Genomic DNA, 19,752 nt, shown 5'->3' on the forward strand with positions numbered 1-19,752 from the left:
TGGATGAACGAGAACCTACACCAACATTATAATATATGGACATGAAGGTATTTACCATGAAAACACAGGCTCAAAAAGCTAACTAATCTGGACGGACTGCAGGCGGAACTCGAGCAGGATGAAGGACTTCCGGTGACGTCATGTTGACAGCAGCTTGAAGACACGCTCCGTCCGCAGCTTAATGTTTTCGAATATAATAGTTAATACTGGGTGGTTTTTGATGAACAAGATATGACTGCATCTCTGAGAAGTAAAGGACTACCCAAACTGGATTCAGCTACAGACAAAGACGCTAATTTGAAACAGCTAACTCTGAAGCAAGCAATGAGTGGGACCGGAACAGCTGATGCTAGCATGCTAGACGGCGAATCGAAAATACTCGCAGAACTTCAGAAACTGAGGAAAGACAACCAAGATGGACACACGCGAACACAATTATCGCTAATAAGACTGGAGACGTCTGTACATGAGTTGAAAGAAGATATGTCACAACTGCAAAAAAGAACTACAGCGGCAGAGGAACGTATTAGTGCTAACGAAGACTCCGCTAAGCGCTATGAACGGGCTCTGAGACACCTGCTACACAGAGAAATGGATCTGACTGCCCGATGCGAAGAGATGCAAAACCGACAAAGGCGAAACAATATAAGAATTTATCAAGTAGCTGAAGAGAGCGAAGGAAGAGACATTAAGATCTTTGTACATAAGCTGCTTAAATCTGTTCTTCGACTTCCCTCTGAGCTAAACCTCGTCATTGAAAGGGCACACAGAGCTCTCACTGCCAAGCCCAAGAGCCCCGATGCTGCCCCACGCTCGCTTGTTGTTAGGTTTTTGGATTTCTCAGTTAAAGACATTATACTGAGACAAGCCTGGGAGCAGAGAAAAGTTATATATAAAGAAAGACAGATCTACTTTGACCACGATTTCTCTCCCGAGCTACAGAAGAAGAGAGCACTGGTGCGGGATGTAGTAAAACAGCTAAAGCTGAAGAAGATCCAGGCCAAGTGTATATTCCCTGCACAACTGAGAGTGTTTCTGGAGAATGGAGTGAAGACCTTCGGGACATTGACCGACGCACTACCATCACTAACGGAGCTGGGGGTGCAGACCAGAGTGGACGAGAGGGAGCGCCTGGAGACGGAGTTGTTCCGAGATGGATGGAGCACTGCAGGAAGGAGAGCGAGCAGAGGCCCAGCGACACTCTCCCACACCGAGTTCAAAGCTTTCTTCAGCACCGAGGACGGATAAACTATTTTTATTAATATAAGTTAGAAGAATAAAAAACAAGATTTTCATTTAAGGACGGGACGTGAAGAGCATCAAGTGGAGGACCACTTAAGCCGCAACGTGCCGCTCTTTGAGCGGCTGGACGACAGCGGCTACACACGATGTGTTATTCCCGTGGAGGACAGGTCACCAACCTCTGCCCGAGAACCATCAGGGACTGGGTTACTGTCAGGTTATCCAGTTGGGTATGTGGAAGCCCATATCATTCTTTTTGTTGTTTTCTTTGTTTTTTGTTTATTATTATTATTTACAAATGTTATTTTGTCAATGAGACTTAGTTTTGGCAATTATTCTATTATATGTAATGATTTATCTGCAGTGACAAATATGTTTGAAACAAGACATGGTTTAATTATACTAAAAATAAAAAGTGATGGATAATGTAATCTGTGTTACTTATAATGTCAAAGGCTTGGGAAACCCGATTAAAAGGAAAAAAGTGCTAAATCAACTGAAAAAATGTAAATGTGCCATAGCGATGCTTCAGGAGACACATCTCTCTGAACTAGAACACATGAAGATGAGGAGAGATTGGGTCGACCAGCAGTATAGCTCCTCATATGGGAGGAAAAGAGGAGTGGCAATTCTGTTTAATAAATCGGTTTATTTTTGTCATGAAAAAACCTTCAGGGACAAAGAGGGGAGATATATTATGGTTATAGGTTGTATAAGTGGAATAAAACTAACTTTATTTAATTTATATGCCCCAAATGAGGAAGGTCCTAATTTTTTTAGAGACATGGCAGCACTGATAGCTGACAAAGCCGAGGGAATTGTCCTAATAGGGGAAGACTTTAACTGTGTTTTGAAAGGATCTATAGACAGGCTCCCTTCTGACTTTGGCCCAATCTCCAGGAAGACCCTTAGTCTTTGTGCACTGATGGATGAGCTGGGTTTGGTTGATGTCTGGCGACGGCTGCATCCGCGGGAAAAAGACTTTACTTTTTTTTCACATGTACATGGCAGCCATTCTAGGTTAGATATGTTTTTGATGTCTGGGGCAGATTCCCACAGAGCTACCCAGTGTAGTATAGAAGCAATCACCATATCGGACCATGCTCCAGTTTGTTTGAAATTAAAGTTGAGTAAAAATAATAACTTTAAATATTGGAGAGCTAATGTATCTATATTAAATAATGAAAGCGTTCAACAAGAAATTAAAAGAGGTATAACAGAGTATATTGAATTTAATGATAATGACACAGTATCTCCGTCCATAATATGGGAGGGAGCCAAGAGCGTCCTGAGGGGAAATATTATTTCAATTTCTTCAAGATTAAAAAAAGAAAGACTTTCTGAACAAATTGAATTGGAAAACAAAATTAGAAAGTTGGAAAAAGAATACCAAAGATTACAAAATAATGTTATATTGAATGAGTTGAAAGTAAATAGGCAGAAATTAAATGATTTATTAACCTATAAAGCAGAAGGGCAGCTTCGATTCACAAATCAAAAGTATTATGAACAGGGAAATAGAGCAAGCCGGCTGCTAGCATTTCAATTGCGAAAAATACAATCAAGTAGAGTGGTTCACAAAATCAAGTGTCCAAGCACAGGGGACATTTTACTTCAACCTGAGAATATCGCAAAAGCATTTGCTACTTACTACCAGGAATTATATACAGAAGAAACCTGTCCAAATAAAAAAGAAAATACTGAGAAACTTCTCAACTCTATAGAGCTTACCAAATTGACTGAAGAGGAAGCTGATCTCTTAATGGGTCCAATCACTAAAGAAGAAATAAAAAATAGCATATTAAAACTTAAAAATAATAAAGCTCCAGGAGTGGATGGTCTTCCAGGAGAATACTACAAAATGTTTGAGAAGGAATTTACGCCACTTTTGGATAAAGTCTATAACTATGCTTTGGCAGAGGGTGATCCTCCTCAGTCATGGTCTGAAGCTATTATTTGTGTTATTCACAAAGAAGGCAAGGACCCAACTCTATGTATGTCTTATCGCCCCATCAGCCTCCTCTGTGTTGATCTCAAAATACTTACTGCCATCATTGCAAACAGAATACAAAAAGTTATAAGAAAGCTTGTTAAACCTGATCAAACAGGTTTTATTACTAACAGACAGGGATCTGATAATGTTCGAAGGGCATTAAACCTTCAAACAGAGGCGCAGGGAAGGAGCACCCCATCAATGCTTCTTAGTTTGGACGCTGAGAAGGCGTTTGATCGGGTGGACTGGGGATTCCTCCAACAGACACTGAGACATATGGGTTTCAACAATAATTTTATTAAGTGGGTTCAAACTTTTTATAAGAACCCAAAATCACGGGTGAGGGTAAATGGCTATTGCTCAAATTTCTTTTCATTGGGACGCGGTACTAGACAGGGGGAAGTTCTGTCTCCCTCATTATTTGCTCTGAGTATAGAACCATTAGCCGAAATGATTAGATCCAATCCTCTTATACAGGGAATAAGAGATAACACTAATGTCCAGCATAAACTGTCGCTTTTTGCTGATGATATTTTATTATTTCTGGAGAATCCTATCATTTCTGTCCCAGCCCTGATCCATAGTCTTAATGAATATAGCACAGTATCAGGTTATAAAATCAATACACACAAATCAGAAGCATTAATGATCACTGGAAATTGGCCGTCACAGCTGGATAATCTTGTTTCATTCAGACACTCCGAAAAGGGGTTCAGATATCTTGGCGTAATTCTTACCCCTAAAATCAAACAGCTGTTTTCATCAAATTATGATAAATTATTGAAAGACATAAAAAATGATCTAAATAGATGGGATATACTTCCAATTTCTTTTTTTGGGAGAATTGCATGCATAAATATGAATATTCTTCCTAGATTATTATTTCTGTTCCAAAACCTTCCTGTCTTCATACCACAATCCTTTTTTAAGTTACTGGATAAATGGATGTTAAAATTTATTTGGCAGAATAAAAGACCAAGAATACGCCTGAAAGTTTTAATGTCTCGCAAGGAAAATGGGGGCTTAAGATTACCTCATTTTAAACTGTATTATTGGGCAGCCCAAATAAAAGCAATGACATCATGGATTATTAGTGACCCAGAAACGCAGTGGGTGTCTATGGAGAAGAATTCATTGTCGGGGATTCCCCTTTCCAGTCTTCCATTTCTGAGCCCGCAATCTCAGAAAAAAATGAACATATCAAACTTATGGGTTAAACAAACATTACAGATATGGAACAAGACACAAAAACAGCTGAAGGGGAAGGCTGTCTTATCCCGAGCGATGGCTATAAATAGAAACATTGAGTTTCTCCCTTCTTTATCAGATGGCGGATTTGGGAGATGGGCTGAGAGGGGGCTCATCACAGTGAATCAACTGTTTGAAGGAAATGTATTTAAAACTTTTGCCCAACTAGGAAGTAAATTTGATTTGCCATCAAGTGATTTGTACATGTACCTGCAGATAAGAAGCTATATCACAAAACATTCTGACTGGGAAGATATATTAAGAGAACCAACAAACATAGAGAAACACTTTATAAATCTGGTGGAAAAGGGTGGAGTAATGAAAAAACAAGTGTCATTGATTTACCAACAGCTGCTGATTGATACCATGGACAATACTCAACATATTAAACAACAATGGGAATTGGAGTTAAATGTCACATTAGACGAGGTTTGGCAAAGTATTTGTTCTGGCTGTCACAGGGGGGTGGGTAGTCAGGTTTGGAAAGAATTTGATTGGAAGATGAAAATGAGATTCTTCACAACACCTTTAAAATCTTTCCTCATCAAATGTAGCACAACCGACAAATGCTGGAGAAACTGTGGACTTGTGGGAGACCAAACACACATCTTTTGGGACTGTCCTATTATTCTTAATTTCTGGGAAAATGTTCAATTTACATTGAGAACAGTAATTAAAATCAATCTTTCGATGGACCCTTTGGTTTTCTTGCTGGACATTTTCCCAGACAGTTTCTCCCAGGATCAAAAATTTACACTCCATCTCTTGCTAATGACTGCAAGGAAAATTTTAACAATCTGCTGGATGAAACCTGAACCACCTACAATAGCACAATGGTTACAAAAAATAAGACAAGTATACTCTATGGAACAATTGAGTGCACAATTACGGTTACAAACACCTGTCTTTGAAAGAAAATGGGATTTAATCAAGAACTTTCTCAATGTCACAAATCAGCCTTCATTTTAAGTTATTGCAATGGTAATTCATTTATGTTGTGTAATGCCTGGTCTCAGAACACTGTTTGTAGTAGCTTTTTTTTTTAAATTTTTTTTTTTTTTGTTATTTATTTATTTTTTAATTTATTATTATTATTATTATTATTATTATTATTATTTGTACTTGTTTCGTTTTGTTTGTTTTTTCTGTGAATAAAGTAAAAAAAAAAAAGAAACCAGCCTGACAGTCGCTCTACTTGTTGCTTCCTTCTTGGTACGTTGGGAAACTGATCTGATTTCCACCTATTTCATTTCAGATTTAGGCGATTAGAGAATCTAATAAAAATGTCAAGAAACATATGACTGCATGCTGGAATAAAGGCAAAGACCTGGGCTGACCCAGCTCAACCCTTTCACGTGCCCTCATTCATTAACCCAGATCAAGTCAGAAAATAACCCTCAATAAGATCCTGTAAAAAAAAATGTATCACTACAGCTAACACATCTGGACAGGTTAAGCAAAAGCTTTGGGTAATTTTTTTTGACTTGGTGTCTTTAAAACTTCTGTTTTATGTGTGTCTTTCTGGCCTTTGGTACAGGTATGCTAACATCAGCGCAGTCATTAATTTGCATTGGGTGGTGATGCTCTTGCCTGATCATGCTCTCTGTATCTGTTTTCCTGGTTTGTTACTAATAAAACTGCTGCAAATATAAAAAGCTAACTAATCATCAGCCTTGACAGCTTGGTCAGAAATTTGATTCAACAGCACATTCTCATTGTCGTTTGTGCTGCCACCTACTGGCTCCAGTGGTACTGGCGAGTGCTGGGCTTTCACTTTGAACACATCCCACTTCTCAGGAAGAAGACCTTTGTTGAAGAGGACAGAAGCCAAGTAGGAGAACAACAAGATGGCAGCAATGGCAGACAGCATGGAGATGGTCTTAACTGGAGCATACTGGACATAAACGCCATCCTCCAGAGTGCATCCTGGGAAGTGTATGACTGGTTCTAATCCTAGTGATGGTTCACCACTTAGCAGTCTTAACAGCAATCCCACCATCAACCCCATAACCACCCCGTAACCATTGGAGATGTTGAAGAACAGGACGCACAAGAGTTGAGGAAAGATTAGCACGTAATTGAGTTCAGCACCAAGGAACCAGAACAATATCACACTGTGCTTCAGGTAGGATAGCGATGTTCCAATCACGCCCCCTATGGCCACAGAAGCACGGATCACCCATTGAGTCTCTCTGTCTGAGGCCTGAAGAAGAAGATGAAGAAGGTAAATAATAATGTTGTCTCGCTCACAATTATTACTGATAAAATAAGGTCAGTCTTTGAATGAAATTATGAACAATTTAGACATTATTGTTTGATAATATTGCATTTCACAAAATTGTCATTTAATTTCAAGACCAGCATATGGAAATTTGGATTCAAAAATAAATATTTGACTTAATGGCAAATTCCTATTTTGGTCATTTGTACAAGTGAAGATGTCATGTTTAGTCTCAAATTGTTCCTTTGCTTCTGTTGTTTGTGATATTTTCGGAATGTATAATACAATCAGAACCTGGAAATATGTGAAGCCTATGTTATCACCGATGTAGACGCCTTATCTGCACCTGTGAACAAACCTCTTGAAATGGATTCAAAGAGATTGTGGATGTTGCTTTTAAGTTCTTGTATGTGCAGAAGTAGCACTTTTTGTGTTTCCCCAACACCTGAAACAAGTTTAATATAATATTTTACCTGAGGTCTCAAGTTCTTGTAAATGTTGGCGGTGAAGACAGAAGATGCTGAAAGCAAAACCGAGTCAGCTGATGACATCACGGCTGCTGCAACACATCCAACTCCAATGATGGAGATGTAGGTTGGTGTAAGGTGCTGCAGGGCAATAGGCATAGCCATAGCTGATTCCCCACGTTCATACGGAGATGGAGAACCGTAGCTGGTCTGGTTCCAGTCTGTTGAGGGAACCTGACAGTTAACAGTTCTGAAAAATCACTTAAATGAAACTGTTATTACAATATAAGACTGGCATGTTCCAGTGTGATGAGAAAGATTTCCCAATACAGTGAATTGAAAATGCGCTAGGTGGTGCTCTGTGAGGTCATAATGTAATATCTCTGCTGTGGCAGCTCAGGAATTACCGGCTCTGCAGCATAAAGTGGAGCATTGTTATTTATCATGATGATGTTAGTGTTGTCAATTATGAAGGAGGAAGGGCAGGTGGAAAAATACTGGAGAGCCTGCAGACAGTATGGAGTAATCAATTCACCCATGCTTGTGAAAGTGGGAGGAAACCGGAGAACACCCACGGAGTAGGTGTTGGCGCTGCGCGAGTAGCGACACGCAGTAGTGGTCTCGTCTTATGTTGTTGTTGTCGATGTCGTTCTAAATATTGTTTGTGGAAAATCAACCATCTGAGAAAGATTAACATCTACGTCCTTTGCTCGCTTTTTGGAATGGAGCTGCTGATTTTGATCATTTCAGCAACTTTGTTTGCGGTGGCTCAGCGCTTGTCCGATCCCCGCCCCCTGCACGCTGGTTGGATCCAGTACTCTCGGGAATTTTTACTGGTTCTAAGGGATCAACAGCCGCCACAACCACATTTGGACCTACTTACGGAAGACCGTCTAATAGCGGATATCTCCCGGTATCGTGAGTATTTTAATACACGGAATAAAAACGGCAAAGTGCGGAAACGGGGAAGACGGGGAGGAGTCAGACAGAGACTGAAACGTCTGAATCTCCACCGTATACCCCTCCCCTCGATTCTACTCTGCAACACCCAGTCCATCAGGAATAAGGTCGATGAGATCCAAGCCAACGTTACTCATCTGGAGAGATTCAGAGATGCATGCATCATGGCTTTCACCTAGACCTGGCTTACCCCAGAGGACCTGGACACTGACCTAACTCTCAGCGGTTTTGGTGCGCCGCTGAGGCTTGACAGGGACTCTGACGTCACAGGGAAATCCCAAGGGGGCGGTGTCTGCCTCTACGTCAACCAGCGGTGGTGTAAGAACATCACTGTCAGAGAGACTGTGTGCACTGAGGACATCGAGCTGCTGTCTGTGTCAGTGCGCCCCTTCTATCTCCCCCGCGAATTTCCCCAAATATTTGTCACCGTTGTGTACATTCACCCCAAAGCCAACATGAAGAACGCAGTGGCAACTATCCGTAACGTTACGGAAAGATTACAGTCCATCTCTCCTGATGCTCCTTGCTTCATCCTTGGTGACTTTAATCATTGTAACCTGAAATCGATGAGCAACCTTTATCAGTATATTTCTCGCCCTACCAGATTGAACAAAACTATTGATCTGTGTTATGGCTCAGTCAAAGGTGTTATAAGTCTGTAGCCTTGCCCCCTCTCGGCTCTTCCGACCACAATACCATCTATCTTACTCCGATCTACAAGCCCCTCCTTAAAAGGACTAAAGCTGCCACCAGAGAAGTGGAGATGTGGACTGAAAATGCTGTTGAGGAACTTAAAGGAGCCCTTGAAAGCACAGACTGGAATGTTTTTGGTAGCTCAGATACTGACCTTGATGAGAGGGTTGACGTCATATCCTCGTATATTCGTTATCTAAAAGACACAATCATCCCTACTAAACGGGTGAAGGTGTTTGCTAATAACAAACCTTGGTTAAATAAAGCAGTGAAGGATGCACTGCACAAGAAACATGATGCCTTTTTACATGGTCATGATGGAGATAAGGCAGAAGCTAAAAAAGAGGTTAGATACGAAATTAAGAATGCTAAGCTACAATATAAAAATAGAATAGAGGAGAAATTTCACAGCAATGAACTAAAAGCAGTGTGGGATGGTATGAAAGCCATGACAAGCCAGGCCAAAAAAAGTAATAAATCAATCACCATTGATGGTTTTAATTCAAATTCAGAGCTCGCAAATGCACTGAATGATTTTTATTTACGTTTTAATGATGAACATGATTTTACAGATGTACATGGTGACTTGTTTTTAGAGCTGAGTGAGTGTCTTACCTCCTCCCAGCCTGTAATCAGTGCCCATGCCGTCAGGTCCATGTTCCATAAATGTAAGATCAGGAAGAGCTGTGGGCCTGACATGATTTCAGGTAAATTTCTCAAAGTTTGTGCAGATCAGTTATGTTTTATTTTTACCGATTTTTTAACTCATCACTGATCCAGCACAAGGTACCGAGACTGTGGAAGGAGTCTATTGTTGTGCCCGTGGCCAAGATCAAACACCCTAAAGAGCTCAATGACCTTAGGCCGGTAGCTCTCACCTCAATAGTGATGAAAAGCCGAGAGCGATTGGTCAAAGACATTTTGACCAACCAGGTTCAGGGCCTGCTCGACCCAATGCAATTTGCATATCGGGCTAATAGAGGGGTGGATGATGCTACTGCCTCCTTGCTTAATTACCTGTACAAGCATCTTGAGGGCACTAAAACTCATGCAAGGCTTTTATTTGTAGATTTCTCGTCAGCTTTTAACACAATTCAACCACACATTTTAGCTCGTAAACTACTGTCCACTTTTAATTTAGATTCAGGTGTTGTGTCCCGTAGGGCCAAGGAGCAGAGCCAGACCCCAAAAATGCGGAGACCGAGTTGGGAAACCAAAACATAGTCTTTAATTGTTCCCAAAAACACAAAACACTCAGTCAAAACTGTACTGAGGGGGTGGACGGGCTGGAACGTCCTAGCAAGAAAACAACACAAAATCACAGCCAAACAAAAGTGCAGAAACAACAGCTGGTCGGGAAATCAACTCCGACAAACAAAATCAAAATACTCAGCCGGTTCTGGTAACTGGCAGAGAACGGAACGGCTTCTCCAAAAACGCAAGGACTGGAACTGGAACTGGACCGGGAAACACGTACGGGAAGCATTCGGGTGATCTGGTGATTGACTGTGGAGACGGAGGGACTTTAAGCAGTGGGGTAATGGGGATGATGGGTTTCAGGTGCGTCTGTTACTGCCGCTCCGTTCTCTGCCACGCCCACTGTCAAGAGAGAGGGAAGAAACCAAAACAACCCTGAACCCCAACAGCAGGTTTAGTAAAATGGGTACTTGACTTTTTAACATGTAGACCCCAGTCAGTTAGGGCTAATGGTGCTCTATCCCAGAAGCGGCTGTCGTCCACAGGCTCGCCCCAGGGGTGTGTCCTGTCCCCATTATTATTTATTTTATACACAAATGACTGCCGGAGCAACCATAAAGATAGGCATCTTTTAAAGTTTGCTGTTTTAATCAGTCTGCTCCAGGATGGTGAAGTCGAGCATGGGCCAGTCGTGGACGACTTTGTGGAGTGGTGCGACAACCACTTCCTCAAGTTGAACATTAACAAAACTAAAGACATGGCTATCGACTTCAGGAAAACATCAAACTCAACTGTACCAACTGCAATCAAGGGTTCTCTGGTCGAGTCAGTTGAGTCATACAAGTACCTGGGAACTGTGATCGATTATAAGCTGAAGCATGACCAAAACTCTTCTGCAATCTGCAAAAAGGGTCTGCAGAGACTCTACTTTCTGCGCAGACTGAACACTTTTAATGTGGACAAAACTTTGATGGTCTTATTTTATAAATCTTTTATCGAGTCCATTTTAACCTTCTGTATAATTTCCTGGTATGGAAATCTCACAGTGCAAAACAAAAACAGTTTGTCCAGCATTGTGAAGGTAGCGAGTAAAATCATTGGCTCACAGCAGCTTTCCTTGGCTGAAATCTTTGACCGGCAGGTGTTGCGGAAGGCACGGTCGATTCTGTCCACCTCGGATCACCCACTCTTGGAGGAGTTTGCTCTCCTACGCTCTGGGCGGAGATACAAGCTCCCCAGGATAAAGAGCAATAGATTTAAATTTTCATTTGTCCCAAGTGCAATAAATGTTCTTAACCTGCACTAACCTTCACTTGTCTGCACTGCTCAGCAGCACTTTATTCATTAGGGCCTCCATCCCAGAGATAGAACAGATTTATTTATCTTTTTTTTAAGGTTGTTTTTATTGTTGTTTTACTTTACATGTTCCATGTCGTCCTGTGGCATTGTTGTTGTTGTTGTGACCTCTGCTGCAAAGCAAATTTCCCCTTGTGGGACAATAAAGCTCTGAACTGAACTGAACAGTGACACTGACACAAAGGCATAAGCAGCAAATCCTTCTGGTCCTGTAAGTTGAGAGGTGGGGATTCATAAATCAGACTTGTTTGTTCAGCACATCCCATTGACGCTTGATTGGATTGAGATTTGATTTAATTTTCAGGCTAATTCAACACGTCAAACTCAGTGTTGTATTCCTCAAACCATTCCGTAACCATTTTTGGCAGTGGGCAGAGGTCAGGACTCATGACCGATACCCTGACCGGTCTGTGTCTATGCAGCCCCATAAACAACAAACTGCAATGCACTTTTTATTTATACACCTTCCTATCAGAACCTGCATCAACTTCTTCAGCAATTTGAGCTCCAGTAGTTAATCTGCTCGATGGAAATACCCTTAAGGGCCAAGCTTCGCTCCCGACTTGCATCAATGAGTACTGCTCACTGCTTTTCCTTCCTCAGACAACTTTTGATAGTTACAGACCACTCAAACCTGGAACACTCTATAAGACCTGTAGTTTTGGAGACACACTGACCCAGTCATCGAGCCATCACAATTCGGCCCTTGCCAAACTCAATCAAATCCCAATGCTCATCTTGTGACACAATGTTCATTTGCTGCCCAATATTTCCCACAACTAACAAGTGACATGATGAAGGCGTAACCAGTGTCAGTCACTTCAATTGTCAGTGGTCATAATCTTATGGTTGATTGGTGTGTGTGATTTACATTGCTAATATTTGCAATCCCAGAGACATCATGATTACCTGTGGATGAAACAGCTGCACCGATCAGAATAACAGGTATCCCAAATAAAGGATAAAGGATAGAAGCAGCGATGCATGTTTTCTTGGCGATGGCTGTAGAAGAAGCTGACAAGGTCCTCTGGTGGAGGATTTGGTATCCAGTACTTCCCAGAGCCTTAAAAGAAAATAATTCAGTTTGTTAATCAGTAGTAATACATCCACATTGGTAAACACCTAAACATTTGGCCTGTAATTATTTCTAAAGCAGTATTTCTCAATTTTCATAACCTACAAACTAGTGGACCTCATCATGGATGAGGACAACAAGTTTAATCGCAGGCTCACTCCTGGTTCATTCACATTCGAGTAGCAATGAATGTAGAACAAGACCATCACTGGATGCACCAACTCCAAGAACTTTTTTTTGTTCAGGTCATGAACATTCTGGCCTTGTTCGCCAAATTTGAGTGCAGACGACCAATAACCAGGTACAGTACAGAGTTTTGCAGTTAACAGTCAGGGCTTTCGTGAATGACTAGATATAATAATAACATTGTCAATAACAGGAAGCAGGGGGTTTCTTTCAAGCCTTGAAAGAGGGACTTGTCGCATGGGCCTGACTCTGAATGCATGCTAAACCAGCAAAAGTGAGGTCCTTGTTACTGAAGAGACAGGAACGTGATTGGCCAAGTCCACTTCTTTCTCAGTGCTACCTGAATCCCATAAGTAACAGAGAAACGCAAAAATGTATTTGAAAAAAACTTTGACTGCTCTCTTACTGATGCTGAGGAAAAACACCTTTAACCTTTAATTACACCCAATTACTACTACAACTAGAAAAAAATTGTCTCAGACAATAACCTCCGCTGACAAACTATTCATACTAAAATATTTCTGTTCTAATCATTCATTCATGAAGACAAAGACTGTATTCAATGTAGGAAAGGATGTTGCCTTACAAGAAATAAAAAATCATCAATCATGAGCCAGGTCCTTTTCAGCTCTGGTTTACCAATCCAGGGAGCGTGCAAGGTGTTGTTCATCAGCGTCTCACTGATATCCAAGGTGTGAGGGTTCATCAGAACAAAGGGAACACAGACCCACTGCAGAAACCAAAATGTACAATGTATGATACACACACTTTCAAAGCATCGTTTGTGAAGTTTGTTATGCATTGTGGTCCTTAAAAGAAAAGTATATGAGCTTACCAATGCTATGAATATGAGGATTAACTGTATAATGTCTGTGTAAGCCACAGAGTAGAGACCACCCATAACTGTGTAGCTAATGGCAACGGCAGCAGAGATCCAGATGCATATAGAGAAAGACAAATCCAGGACCACACTCAAGGTTCCTCCTGTCAAACACATTTAAAAATGTTAATTAAATTAGATTTTGCAATCATTTAGTTTTCGTGTGAATATAGCGTTATTATCTATATGTTCATTATCTTTATTATTCTGCCTGTTATGTTTGTGCAAAATTTTGTTTCACTTTTATTTACCACGGAAAAAGCTATCCCAGCTCTGTCTGTTTGCAAGTATCCATTTTGTCCCTGCCCCGAAAGTCTAATATTCCATCTATGACATACGACTATGAACTGTGCCTGTCCTTTCTTGGATAGTATCTGTCTTGCCTTCTATCTTGGGCTCTTCTTATCCACTTGGGTGGATAAATACATTTGCTACAAATTTACCCATCAAAGGGTGCTGCTTTTGAGTCCAATTACCACATCTGAACAAGAATACTATACAGTAGTACCTCAGCTTACGAATGTCTCTACATCCGAAAGTTTCAGGTTACGAAGTATCTGAATGGGAAAATATTGCCTCTCGTTACGAAGGCGTTTCAGGATACGAAGTCAAAAATAGCTGCTCGTAGCTGCTCTGCCATTGGCTATCGCCTAAAATCTGCCTGGCAACATCGTTGCGTATGCGTGTATCCCAGCATGCTATTCGTGTCCCCCTCGTGACACCCGGAAAAAGTGTTGACAAGTCGGGCTATTGCTCATTATGATGACGTCTGCCTCGCACATTTCCGACGGATTGTCAAAAGCCGGCAAAGGCAGACGTCATTGGATCAGTTTTTCAAGAAACGCGAGGCAGAAAACACCGCAAAGGACCAGTAAACAAAGAGGACAAAAAGTAACAGCTAACAGGTAGATTAATATTTAAAAAAAATATCATACTTTTGGGGGGCGGCTCTGTGGCGCAGTGGTTGGCACTGTTGCCTCACAGCGAGATGGTCGCAGGTTCGTCTCCGGCTTGTGGCCATTCTGTGTGGAGTTTGCATGTTCTCCCCGTGTCTGCGTGGGTTCTCTCCGGGTTCTCCGGCTTCCCCCCACCACCAAAAACATGCAGCCTAGGCTGACTGGTGACGCTAAATTGCCCGTAGGTGTGAGTGTGTGTGTGGCTGGTTGTCTGTCTCTGTGTTGCCCTGCGATGAACTGGCGGCTTGTCCAGGGTGTCCCCTGCCTCTCGCCCATTGACTGCTGGGATTGGCTCCAGCTTGGCCCGCGACCCGATAGCGGAATAAGCGGTTAGAAAATGAAAACAAACAAAAAAAAAAAAATCATACTTTTGCGGGGCTTGGAACGGATTAGTGCATTTACATTCAAAATGCGTCTCTACTTACGAAGTTTTCATGTTACGAAGCTACTCCCAGAACGGATTAAATTCGTAAGTAGAGGTACCACTGTATCTCACTTTCACTCATAGTAAACAAAGGCATCCCTCAGGGATCTATTTTGGCCCTCCTTTTATTTTCAGTTGTAAATTAGGTTAACAATACATCCAGAGATACATCAATCAAAGTTTTCAAGACTACCAGCAATTCTCAAAAAACGAAGCCCGATTGCTCCAGCTGATCTGGCTTTGTTCATATATATATATATAATCAATAATGTCTGGTAGCATCTGATTGGTGATCAGCAAAAGAATTTATTTTGATTGTAGCCTCACTTTGTGTAGTATTAGATAAAAAACACAAATAATAGCTGACAAATATTGTTAGGATTTCAATCCTGCAAAATGTCAGTTTACTCACAATGTTCCTTTTGATTCAGAAAAAAGCTGACAATAAAATACCTGCAAATGCAAGCAGACACACAAATACACACTAGCTGGTGTGTGTCACACCAAATGTAGTAAACATACCTAAACCAATTAGTATTGAGGGGAAGACGGTTAAATCCACTAATATCGCAGCCAGGCTCATTGCAGCCGTTATCACTTTTCCATACTTGACACGGAAAGGGTCCAGCATCGTCACACAGTTTCCGTCTCTCAACGGCTTGGCAAGCACCAGACCACCTTCATTTACACAAAAAACAAAATCACAATTAGAATAAAACGTCAAATGAGGGGGAAAGCAAAAGCAACAAAAATATTGCATGTAATAATACAAATAGAGCAATTCAATTTTTAAAAAGAGACAAAATGGCATAACTTTCAGTGTCGTGTGATTTTTTGTAGTTTATATTCTACAAAATACATTTACCAACAATTCTTCAATTTATGGAGACAAATGTGTGTCTCAAGGATATTTGTCTTCAGAAAACTTTAATTAATCTGAGAGCACACAACCTCCATCAAACAGGATACAAGGATGACTAACTGTGGTTTAATAGCATTCGTGTGGCGCACGCAGGTATGTGCAACCACATTTGGCTTATGATTTAACATGATTAAAAATGGCCAATTTCGTAGCCTGTAAGCCACGTGAATATTCACGTAATTTTAACAATTATTATTTTACTTGAGATGTTATCCTGTATAAAATAGTGGAAGCTGAGCGGAACCTTTGACGCTGTGTCAGGTCACCCCGGGGTATCTGGAGTGGGCTTCCGGTTTATGCTTCAGTTACAAATGGGAGAGAAGAAAAAGTGCGTGTGTGTGTGTGTGTGTTTCTTGCTCTGACGTTCTATTTGGATTTACAGGTTAATTAGGCCGGAGAGCCTATCTCGGCGAAGGGGCTATTGCTTTTGTATTCTTTTTGTTATTGTGGCCTCCATCCCGGGACCCGTAACATTAACAATAGCATTGGTTTCCTGCATGCCATGCAGCCAACATCAATTTTATAGAACCACATTTTATGATTTCCAGCCTCACTTTATTTTAGAAGGTTTGTTTTTCACATACTCAAACAGTATCAATGTGAGTATAATTTCAAACTCTTACATATTAATAAAGCTGAACTGTATGCCAAAAACATCAACACTGTCCAGATCAGTCCCATGGAAGGAGTGTACATCAGCTCGACTGTCCCAACAACGATGCCTCCACCAGTAAAGGTAGCTACAGGATTAAAATGAACACAATATAATAAACAATTGCTTTTGAGAAAGTGTCTATAAAAGTCATGAGTATAAATACATAAATGTTATTGATAAGGAACTGAAAATTCGAAACGTTTGGTTTAAATGTTACTGCTAGGCTGATAATTGGATAATTATCATAATTCTATCGGCTTCTCTCTCCTCACCGGTCATCGTGAAGATCCCCACCACCAAGTTAATGCTCCGGTTTCCCAGCAAAGTCATCTCCATTCCAGTGGCTGAACATTTCTTCTGTTTCCTTTTGGACTTGAGAGAAGCCCAGATACCGGTCCCAAGGACCATCAGGTAGAAAATCACTATCGCTATCACTCCTGGGACGTTGACTGCCATTATGAATTTGATAATCCACCTCGTGTGGCTTCAGAGTCTAATACTTCAAGTTAAATAAGTGATTCATTACAGTACATAAATGATCAACGGCATGTCAAACCTGCTTAGTAAGCTGAAACCAGTAGAAACCTGCGCTCAAACATGATAACCACTAGACGAGCCTTTCACAAACTTTGGGCTTGTGCTGCTGGTAGCCGGTGTACACATCTGTGTTATTCAGTGCAGCCAACAAAATAGCATTTTCATAATATATCTCCTTTAATGTTCCATTCACAACTTTGACTTACACAATTTTGACAGACAAAAACACTATCTCCTTGATGTCAAAAGTGATTTCATCAAAAATAAAACAGGCTGGTGGCATGATTGAGTATTAAAAGAGCATCAAGAGTGTCTTTCTAAATTGAAGATGGGGAGTGATTCCCCATCTTCTTATCTCAACATGAAATTGCATTCAAAGAGATAAATTCTGTTTATTTTTTCCAGTCTTTTTGCAACATGTTCCATGAAGAAGGAGCTGAGTACGCAAAAGCCCCTTTTCCCAGTTCTGTATGGACAAATGGAACACAGAGCAACAAATGATTGATAAGAATCAACTTTTTTCTCAGATGTAGGAGGGCAATAGTCCAAGCATGGCCTTGTAAATAAAAGTTAGGAATAAACCTCAGAGGCATGATAAACAGTGTCAATATTCCAAAGACATTGAGCTGATGTATTCATGCATCTCCATAATCTAAAAATGATACAAATGTTGCAGTGAAAAACCACTTCTTCTTTTTTTTTACCTCAAAAGAAAAACCACATTGATTTTGGAAGAAAAGGCCCAATTTGAGTTTTTCACAATATTGTCAATATAGGGCTTGAAGGCAAGGGAGTCATCAAGCAAGACATCAAGGTATTTGTACACATGAACCACCTCTGACATTTCCCTCAAGAGAGGGCACAGGGCGGGATAGTTTAAGGTGTCTTCACAGTGTTTGACAACTTTATTTTAGTCTCATCAGCATTAAGGACTAGTTTTAGCTGCAGAAGTGTGCGTTGCATCATATTAAAAGCTTTCTGCAGATATTCAACAGCTTTAGTCAGGGTTAATCCAAAACAGTAAATAATTGTTTAAAAGTGCTGTTGCCTCACAGCAAGAAGGTCGCAGGTTCGAGTCCGACTTGTGGCCTTTCTGTGTGGAGTTTGCATGTTCTCCCCGTGTTTGCGTGGGTTCTCCGGCTTCCTCCTGCCACCAAAAACGTGCAGCTTAGGTGGATTGGTGACACTAAATTGCCAGTAAGTGTGAATGTGTGTGTGTGGCTGGTTGTCTGTCTCTGTGTTGCCCTGCGATGAACTGGCGGCTTGTCCAGGGTGTACCCCGCCTCTTGCCCATTGACTGCTTCAGCTTGGCCCGCGATCTGATGATGATGGAAAAAGCAGTTGGAAAATGAATGAATGTATCGAACCGTTCGATACAGGGGTCTCGGTTCGTACGCCCTATGAATCGAACAATACAAAATGTTATCTTCATTTTATAAAATGTGCTGAAAGTTCAACGTCCAGCGAGCGTCGAGCCACTAAACGGCAGCACCTCCCACATTCATTCAGCCCAAGCTGCTGAGACAAAAGCTACAAGTGATGGCGAATGATTTACCGTATTTTCACACCCATAGGACGCGCGGCCTATTTGTTGTTGTAAGGCGGACTCAGTCAGGCGCCTGGCGGAGTGATACGCTCCGACGTGCATCACCACATTAACTATTATGGCGTGTTGACGGAAGTGGCTGCCGAGGCTGCCGGTCCCGCAGCAGAACACGGGAATAGAGCAGCGGAGAGAGAATCCAGCATTAATGAATCCATGGAGGAAGCGGAGGAAGCAAGAAGAAGACCTGCAGAAACTCGGTTCCTGCGATCTGCGACTCCGTGCGGGCCGATCTCACCGATACGGTCTAAACCGGAGTGAAGCTAGCTAACGCGCTAACGCGCTAACGGGCTAACTAGCAAGCTAGCTTATCATTGTCATCCCCGGTGGATTAATCAAAGAACTCCAGCCGTTCAACGTTAAACTGCGGGCTGCGTGGGAGCGCTGGACGACAGAAGGAGAACACAGTTCCACTCAGAGTGGAAGGCAGCGCAGCGCCACAGTTTGACTGGATTGTAGCTGCTTCGGCTAACTGTCTGCTAGCATTGTTGTTCGCATCATTTCCGAGGCGCCGACGCCGCTGCACGTAAAGTGACTGGCAATGAAGAAAGAGGCCGGCATGTTTGACGGAGATCTAGTGCAGCTGTTCACTACAGAAACAGAGGACGAGGACTTTGATGGGTTTGATTAATGACTCTGTTTTGCTCCGGCTCTATTTTTTAAAACGCGCACTAGTATGCTTGTTTGATTGATGACGATTAAAGATGTGAGTACCAAACTCAGTTTTGCTCCTGCTTTATTTTGCGCACCTATCATGCCGGCGCCTTTTGATCCGCGCGCCCTTTGTATGTCTGAAATACTGAAAAATCAGCTGTTAATGAGACTGCGGCGAATCAGCAGGTGCGTCATAAGGTCGTGAAAATACGGTACCTGAAATCAAAGATCCTCCACCATCCTTCTGATCTGGCCTTTGGGGATACTTTGGTTTTTGTGTCAAATATGACCCTGATGGAAAGTGCTTCGTGGAGCAAAATACAACGGTATGTCGCAAGTGTAACACAAAACTACATTGGTGGACATACAACAAACACGACAACACATTTATGCCGACATCGCCCCTCTGTGAAAACAAGTGGAACCAGACAAACACAACAAGCAGCACACAGGCTACAAACTTGATTCAACGAGGGCAAAAGA

At 41.6% G+C, this 19,752-nt stretch overlaps 1 protein-coding gene across 1 annotated transcript; it reads right to left on the reverse strand.

Moving 5' to 3' along the window:
• Positions 1-6,143: 6,143 nt before the first annotated feature.
• Positions 6,144-16,943, reverse strand: LOC137896133 (high-affinity choline transporter 1-like). The gene is made up of 8 exons (XM_068741661.1): positions 16,748-16,943; positions 16,444-16,560; positions 15,421-15,576; positions 13,474-13,622; positions 13,225-13,368; positions 12,287-12,440; positions 7,178-7,392; positions 6,144-6,686 (listed from the first exon to the last, which is right to left on the reverse strand). The coding sequence occupies exons 1-8, from the start codon at positions 16,929-16,931 to the stop codon at positions 6,144-6,146; spliced, it is 1,662 nt and encodes a 553-aa protein (XP_068597762.1). The 5' UTR covers positions 16,932-16,943.
• Between the last annotated feature and the right edge of the window lie 2,809 nt (positions 16,944-19,752).

The sequence above is a fragment of the Brachionichthys hirsutus genome, chromosome 7 (assembly GCF_040956055.1).
Source record: "Brachionichthys hirsutus isolate HB-005 chromosome 7, CSIRO-AGI_Bhir_v1, whole genome shotgun sequence".
Classification (NCBI taxonomy): Eukaryota; Metazoa; Chordata; class Actinopteri; order Lophiiformes; family Brachionichthyidae; genus Brachionichthys; species Brachionichthys hirsutus.

Coding starts and splice junctions, on each gene's coding strand:
- LOC137896133 (XM_068741661.1), bottom strand. CDS start 16,931: ATGGCAGTCAACGTCCCAGGAGTGATAGCGATAGTGATTTTCTACCTG. Junction 13,369..13,473: donor TCCTCATATTCATAGCATTG/GTAAGCTCATAT, acceptor TGGTTTCTGCAG/TGGGTCTGTGTTCCCTTTGT. Junction 12,441..13,224: donor TTGATGATTTTTTATTTCTT/GTAAGGCAACAT, acceptor TTTTCTTTTAAG/GCTCTGGGAAGTACTGGATA.